General features: G+C 49.7%; 1 protein-coding gene across 2 annotated transcripts; it reads right to left on the minus strand.

Annotated features, from left to right (window-relative positions):
- Positions 1-51: 51 nt before the first annotated feature.
- Positions 52-7,350, minus strand: TRPT1 (tRNA phosphotransferase 1). Of its 2 annotated transcripts, XM_081174244.1 has the most exons (7): positions 6,310-7,350; positions 5,532-5,613; positions 4,417-4,586; positions 3,737-3,911; positions 3,105-3,161; positions 2,030-2,140; positions 52-1,050 (listed from the first exon to the last, which is right to left on the minus strand). In XM_081174244.1, the coding sequence occupies exons 1-7, from the start codon at positions 6,586-6,588 to the stop codon at positions 989-991; spliced, it is 936 nt and encodes a 311-aa protein (XP_081030370.1). In that variant the 5' UTR covers positions 6,589-7,350; the 3' UTR covers positions 52-988. The 2 variants fall into 2 exon arrangements, with proteins under 2 accessions (XP_081030370.1, XP_081030371.1); XM_081174245.1 differs by lacking the exon at positions 52-1,050 and having other exon boundaries at positions 1,059-2,140; positions 6,109-6,445.
- Between the last annotated feature and the right edge of the window lie 756 nt (positions 7,351-8,106).

The raw sequence follows: 8,106 nt of genomic DNA on the forward strand, positions 1-8,106 counted from the left end.
TTCCCACAATGACTTGTTTTGTCTCTGTGAAATAAACATATCATCTCACTGTTCACCTGAAAAACAATATCTGCCTCATTTATGGGTAGTCTATCCTTGGTTTTCTCTTTTGTTTTGTTCTGCTTCTTGGTTTCCAGGTGGATGATGAGAATAATTCATTCTGCTCTCAGTGTTCAGATATGAGTTGTTGTTTAGTTGTGTCCGACTCTTCGTGACCCCCTGGACCAGAGCACGCCGGCACTCCTGTCTTCCACTGCCTCCCGCAGTTTGGTCAAACTCATGCTGGTAGCTTCGAGAACACTATCCAACCATCTCGTCCTCTGTCATCCCCTTCTCCTTGTGCCCTCCATCTTTCCCACCATCAGGGTCTTTTCCAGGGAGTCTTCTCTTCTCATGAGGTGGCCAAAGTATTGAAGCCTCAGCTTCAGGATCTGTCCTTCCAGTGAGCACTCAGGGCTGATTTCCTTCAGTATGGAGAGGTTTGATCTTCTTGCAGTCCATGGGACTCTCAGGGACTCGAGTCTCCTCCAGCACCATAATTCAAAAGCATCAATTATTCGGCAATCAACCTTCTTTATGGTCCAGCTCTCACTTCCATACATCACTACTGGGAAAACCATGGCTTTAACTATACGGACCTTTGTTGTAGCTTTGAGAACACTGTCCAACCATCTCAGATATGAGTACTGATGCTTATGCTGCCAAAACAGCACCACCCAGACATAATGGAGAGGTAGCAGCAGGCAGGAAAAGCGAAAAAATAATAAAAATAAAATCCCAACAAGGAAAAGGGATGCCAAAGAAGTACAATGGAAACAGAAAAGCAGAAATTGCTACAGTTTGTCTGTGGTCTGGCATGGAAATCAGTCGAGTGAATACAATCAGTATTTTGTTCACATCATCACTTCAAACAATATGTAATCAGTTGCTTTTTTTTTTAAGTGTTTGGATAAGGCCTTTACATTGAAATGAATGTAAGTGACATAAATTACGTAGAGGTAGATGCATCCAGTGGCTCAGGATCAGGACAGTTGAGGGACAACACACACCCTGGGGGACAAAAAAAAGCACATGGTGTGACTCCCCATAAAAACATTGAGCCCCAGTATATAGATTGCAGCCTCCACTCCTGATTTTTAGTTGCAAGGCATGTCACAGGAACATGAAACAAAAGTGGTCCTGAGGATGTACAAAGGCAATTGGGTTTAGTAGCTATAGTGCTAGGGACATCCAGATTCAACCCCAGCCATGAAGCTCACTGGGGGATTTTTGGCCAGTCATGTTCATTTATGTTCTCTCTCTCTCTCTCTCTCTCTGCCTGACCTATGTCACAAGATTGTGAAGACAAAAGTGGGCGAGGGGAGAGAACTATGCATGCTGCCCTGAGCTACTTGGGGCAAATTTTGTATTTGCTTAGGGTTGTTGTCATGCAACTGTTTGCTTGGCTGCCAATAGGTGGTGCTGTAGCCTGCAGAGTGATGCTAGCCTTCCGAGAGCTGCTGGCCCATCGCAGCTGCATTGGAGGCCCAAACAAGCTGTGGCAGAACAGTCCACAGCGGCTCCTCAGCAACCAACCTACTCTGGTGCTGCCACCGCCACTGCCCACCTCAGCAGCAGAGCGCAGGGAGGAAACAATTTGGAATTTTGACAGATGGAGGGCAACCCCCTTGTCAATCATGTGAGATAGCAACTACGTCATGCACAAGTACTTGCGATTGCCAGGGCTTCCAGGGAGGTTTGGATTGGCGAGGGTTGTGGGTTTAGAGAACAACATGTGCAGGACTCTGGTTGTGATCTCAGCCCAGAAAGGCAGCACTGCAGGCCTTGTGGGTTAGAGCAAGCTAGACCTGGAAGTGCTAATTCAATGCAGCTGCAACTAAATCCTTCATGAGATTTGTATAAAATTCATTCATTCTCCCCCAAGCCCAACCAGCACGCCTCAAAAGTTCTGGGTTTTGCAGCAGCATGAATGGCAAGCTGCCCAAGCACTCCCGGGCCAGAGTGGCAAGAGGCAGGCTGCCCGACTCACGCCTAGGCTTGAGCTGTAGGGCCTCCATGAAGTAGCAGGGAAGCAGCAGCCCATTGGCATCGCCAGGAGTGAGGATCACTTCATTAGCCGAGCGGTAAAACTTGATTCCATCTGCAGAGAAGACATTTCACAGGTGAGAGGCTGTTAAGCCCAGAACCACTTCCTCACCCTGCCCTATAGCGTGGCGCGAGATGAATGACAGGCAAGTCTGGAGTCCATTCCAGAGAGGGCTTTGCTGGCTGAGAGGAAGGCCCCCTAGAATTTAGGATGCTTGGATTCCATTCATTTATTCAAGGTAGTTTTACACCACTCTTTGGATAAAAAAAACTTGCTTACAATGATAACTAGCAAGATTGCAAGCCTGAGGGCAAGGACTACCTAAAAGGCACAACACCAAAGGAAAAGCAATTGGGAGGGAGAAGGAGGAGGAGAGCAAAACCGGATGCTAGTTCTGAATCACAACATTCTTACAAGAGTTCTTTCCGGCAGGGAGGGGAAGAAGCAGACTCCCTGCAGCTACACTTTCGTTGTATGATGGGTGGCAGCCAGGCTGATCTCCGCCTTCCCATGTCATTCATCCTAGCAAGCAGTGAGATCAGCCTCCCAGTGTCCCTGGCCCCAGTGTGACGCTCTTCAGCAACCCAGTCCCGTTTCTTAACAACAAGGTGTTATGACAAGAACAGCCAGCACGGCAGCAGACTATGGGGCTATGGGAAATTTCAGTTAACTAATTGCTTCTCTGAAGGGACAGTGTTCATCTGATGAGGAGGGTGCCCACTGGGTCTCTGCGTGAGGTCAGCAGTGGTCCCTCCCAGGGAGCTGCCCTATAGTGCCAGCCCCATTACAAACCCTCCTTTTGAGCAGGCCGCAAGCAAAGGGGTGGGGGATTGTGTTAGAGGGTTGCTTGTCCTATTCCGCCTTTGACCTACAGTAGAGGTAGGGGAGTCTGCAGCTCTCCAGCTCCCATCAGACCCAGCCAGGATCGCCAACGGGCAGGGGTGCTTGGAGCTGGAGTCTAGCACCATAGGGAGAGACTGCGTACCACCCACACAGTCTCTAGTTCCTTTCCACTTACCTGCCAGAGCCTTGGGGACATCAATGACTATAGCCACGTCACAGTTGCTTCTCATTCCTAGAAAGGAAAAACAACACATTTAAGGGCCTCTGTCACCCACTCCCGTCGTGTCTCTTTAGCGGAGACAGTCCCTCTTTTTCTGATCTTTACCGCAGAGTTACAATTCTCAGAATGGTTAAACAATCAATCTCTTTTCCTGGGGGGGGGGCTCTGGGAATTGGAGCTCTGTGAGGGGAACGGGGTCTTCTAGCAGTGTGGAACAGCTATAACAAACCACATTTCCCAGAATTCTTTGGGAGAAGCCGTGACTGTTGAAAGTGGTGCAGTACTGCTTTAAATGTATAGTACAAATGGGTTCTAGGATGCAGGCCAAATCCAGAGGCCTGGCAGACCCGATAAGGCTTGTGGGTCAGAGCTTCCCTACTGCTGGTTAGACAATATTGTTCCAGATTGACCAATGGTCTGATGTGGTTTAAGGGAGCTTCCTGGGCAGAGAAGTCACCCAACCGGCCAGAGAAGGTCCTTAGGCAAAAATCTCAATTCACAGCCAGGTATTTTTCCCCCTCTACTTTGGGATGGGAGTTGAAGCACTGCAGGCCACAGATTTGCAACTCAAGGAACGGTATGCTCACCACTCCGGACAGCTCCATCGCCCGGCAACCCTGGCGCCAAATGGATGTGCGTCCTTCCCATCCGCGAGAGGCCACTGCGACAAATTCCTGCCCAGTGGCGCAGATAGGTGCCATGGGCCACAACCTCTGGGAAATCCCGTGGGTCCAGCAGTGGGATCAACTCCAGTTCAGACACCTGGTGTGTTCATGGAACATTAATGGTCAGTTTATGAGGTTTTACCTGAGGGAGCCCACATACTTTCAAGTTTGCTGCCATAAGGAAGGGGCTAGCGGGGAGCCCTTTTCAGCCCAGGGGCCACGTTCGTTTTGGGGCAACCTTCTGGGGGCCTCATGTCAGTGAAGGGCTGGGTTAGAGGTCAAAGTGAGCAGAGCAACAAATATAAATTATATCCTGGCATAGTAGGCTAGTTCCTATGCACCCTCACAAACACCCCTCTATATTCAGGGACTCATGAGTTCACAGGCACATTCCAATCAGGCAGAAACATTCAAAAATATAAAAGAGGGCTGTCAAAAGTTTCAAGGGCCAGATACAGAGGCCTGGAAGGCCCAAGGTTCCCACTCTACAACTGATAAGGGCTAGAAACTCAGGCTAATACCACATTGGCATTTAGCATGGAATTGGAGCTCATTCCCGTTTTTGTTCCCATATGTGACAACTCCTTCACCCTTTTCCCCACCTGCAGCGAGTGCCCTTGATTGGCCCGGAACTGGAGCTGCCCGCTGGAAGGGTGAGGGCGTAGAGCAAAGCGCTGCTTTTCGTTTGTCTCTACAACGCGCTGCACATCTTCCAGGGTCCAAGCCTTAAATTGTGGCAGGTGAAGAACCTCCTCCACATCCACGAAGCCATCTGCAGTTTGGGAAGAACAAAACGTTTAAGAACTCCCTTCTTTGACAGCACTGTCAAGCCAGCTAGCTGGACTGAGGTGAGAAAAGCGTGGCTAAAAATGTACAAAGCTTTTAAACAAATTCCCCACGACGTTAATAGTGAGAATGGAGCATAATGGAGGAACAGGTGCAATTTTAATTCAGGGCGGCGCCAAATGCTAGAGCAGCTCGAGAAACCAAAGGTAAATCCATCTTAAAAAGTTTAATTCAAGAGTGGGTAACCTCAGGCCCAGGGCCTGAATGTGGCCCTGCAGGTCCTTCTATGTGGCCCTCAGAACTCTCCCCAGGCTCTCTCTGTTTGGGGCTGACTGAAATGTGTCCTTGAACTCTGATAATGCCTCTCGCTTGTCAGAAAATAGCAGTGGGGTTGAGTGTATGTGTAGAAATGAGCCCCGTGTACAAGTGCAAAATGTACATTTATTGCTCCGCCCACATGTGCTTCTGGCCCCACCCACCACTGGCATGTGGCCCTCGGAAGGTTGCCCGAAAGGAAATGCAGCCCTTGGGATGAACCAGGTTCCCCATTCCAGATTTAATTAAATTCTCTTCCCCTGCAACTTCACTCAACTGCTCAAGTCACCTGTGCTCTGCAGGGAACTCCTCGCAAAAATTTCCTCCCTGCTCCGAGGGCCCGGGTTTCTCCCAAATTGACTCCAGCTGGGCTAGTGAGTGGGTGGGTGGTTCATCTGAACAGGGCTTTAGGCAAGGTTTTCTTTAGAACCTGCTCCACCAATAATTGGCTTCCAGTTTAAAAAAATGACACATTTGAGGGTTGCCAGCTTTTCCTTTTGGCAGGGCTCTTCTGCCTTTAACTGTCCTGTGGCTGGCAGAACAGGAGCAGTGAAGGTTTTTTTCTTTTCTTTTTCCCAGGCAGTGTTGTGGGGTGTGGAAGGGCAGAAACACTCACCAAGCCCCATCTGTAGCCCCAACTTCTCTGCCCCATGGCGCAGCACGTAAGAAAGAGCCTTGGAGAGGCGAACACCTGCATCCTGAAACAAAGTTTGGAGACAAACAGTGAGAGGGGTGAGTATTCACATTTTTTTACATTTTATGCTCCCAATTTTCTGCAGAGAGCACAAGGAAACATACGTTGTGCGGATTCCCCCAACAACCCAGTAAAGTGAATTTCATGGTTGAGGAAGGAATTGAACCTGGGTCTCCTCAGCCCTAGCCTGGGGCAGGCGGTAGCCAATACTGTGCCCTGCAGATGCTGTTGGCCTCAGACACTGTTGCAGGCTGCAGTTATAGGAGAGGTGGAGGGCAGGGCCTGTCCTCCATAGACCCTCCTTTTCCAGGGCTCGAGTCTCTTAAAAAGTTGGCACAGGTGCAAAAATTTCACTAGAGGTTGCAAGGAAACGGGGGAAGTTGCCAGTCTTAGAATTCTCCCTTCTAAGCAGCTCTTTTATTCTATTTTTTAAAAGGAGTACAGGAAAATGGTATCCTCCCAAGGTGGGCTAAAACTAACAAGGCTATTGTATTTTTACCTGATCTCTGTGTCTCCTTTGGTTTCCATGTTTTCTGCCTCTTCTGGGAGGATTTTGCAGACTTCCAATAGCACCTGGTGCTTCTCCATCCATTATGATGATGACTCAAAAATCCAGAAACCCCACGGGTAGCTGGCTGGGGGCGTTGAAACTACTGTACCTGTTTTCCAAAATCCTTATTTCCCCATGCCAGTTACTTACTGCAGCTTTCCCAGTTTTCTCTCTTCTCCCCTCTCTTTCCCAGGACTCCACTTCGGATCTCAACACCGCCTCCCTCCCCAATTCCCCAAACGACACGCTCCCGAAGTGCGAGCGGCGCTCAGGAGGAAACCTTGACGTCCTTATAGTCAGCGAGCACGACGGACCGCACAGACTTCTGGGAGTTGTAGTTCCTACTCTCCACCTAAAAGCTGTTACTTGTATGGTCTCTTCTTCTACGGGCAAGAGACGCAGCTCAGTGGTAGAGCATCTGTTTTGCATGCGGCAGGTCCCAGGTCCAATCCCTGGCAATTCCCGGTCTGAAACGCTGCCAGCCAGTGCAGACAATGTGGGAGCAGGATGGACCAAGGGTCGGACTCGTTATAAGGCATCTTAGAATTGTAGAGTTGGAAGGGACCCTGAGGGTCATCTAGTCCAACCCCCTGCAAAGCAGGAATCTTGCCCACAGCCTTCCCTGGGTGGGCTCGAACTACTAACCTTCTGGTTAAGAGCCAGATGCACTGACCCATCACACCACTGCCAGGTGCTTACCGCCGTCTCCTTGACCCTAGCGGCGTGCTCCTCTACTTGCTGCCATATTTGTCCTGCTCAACTTTTTTGGGGTAGCCTAGGGGCGAGTGGAGGAGTGCGCTGCCATTCATGGGCGTACCATCAGGGTCAAGGAACAGGAGGTGGCAAACTGCTGGCAACAGTGAGTGCCTGGCAGTGGTGAGGGCCGAGGTGGGGCAAGCACAGGGGGTTTTGCCTCCAGCAGCAAAACATCCCTGGGTGCAGTCTGAAGTGTCTTCAAGGGCAGTCCCACGCACAGCGCATCACAGTAATCCATGCTGGAAGTTATCAGAGCATGGAGTCCTGCAGCCAAGTCACAGGAACCAGCCATAGTTTGGAAACTGTCCCTCGAGCCTCTGAGGCCACCTGAGCCTCAAGTGACACTGTCAGATCCAGGAGCACTCCCAAGCTACTGGAAGTTGCAATAAAGAACTGTTTTTGGAAGATTTCATTTCTCCAATGAGATTGTAGTGTGTGTGTGTGTGTGTGTATGTGTGTGTGTGTGCGTGTGTGTGCGTGCGCACTTGTGTGTGCAATGAGTGAGCATGCACAACTCAGTCCAGGAATAAAGGTGACCATGAGGTGGCACTGTCCACCTTCCTTTTGAGCCTCCTTTTGTGTGCTTTATCCTGCTTTTTACTACTGGCCTTTGGAAGGTCATTCCAAGGGTAAAGGAGCCTGAGACTGCAGGGAGGGAGCTCGTTTGCAGGGGGATGCCAACAAAGTGGAAGAAACTTTACCAGCTGCTGGGTATGCACGTGCACTTTTCTGCTGTTCGATCTGCTAAAAGCAACGATCATTTTCTTCCTTTCAATGGTATAGGGTTTTCATTCATTAATTAATATTAATTAATTTGTTCTCCTGTCTCTGTAGCTTTTCCCCTTTGTCATAAATTAATGCCCAAGTTTGATCAACTTGTGGGAAGCAGCTGTGGTGTTGGCATCTCTTTGTGAAATGAAGCTGCTGCCATGATCACTTGCCACAGGCCCAGCAGGGGGGGGATCTGGGGGTGCCACTGCCCCTCTTCCAAATGAGCTCCTTTCCTGCGAGACTGCAGGGGAAGCAGGGGCTGCTGTTGTGCCAGCCCTCCTTGCTCCGAGTCGCTCTGGCACTGTGCCACTTTTTCGCTTTTTTAAAGGTGAGCTGGGCCTTTTCTGTGTATTCTACTAAACGCCCCCTTGATCTGCACTGCCACCATAGGTAATTTTTTATCTGAACAAGTCAACAACC

This window comes from Podarcis bocagei (genome assembly GCF_964188305.1).
Source record: "Podarcis bocagei genome assembly, chromosome: 16".
Taxonomy (NCBI): Eukaryota; Metazoa; Chordata; class Lepidosauria; order Squamata; family Lacertidae; genus Podarcis; species Podarcis bocagei.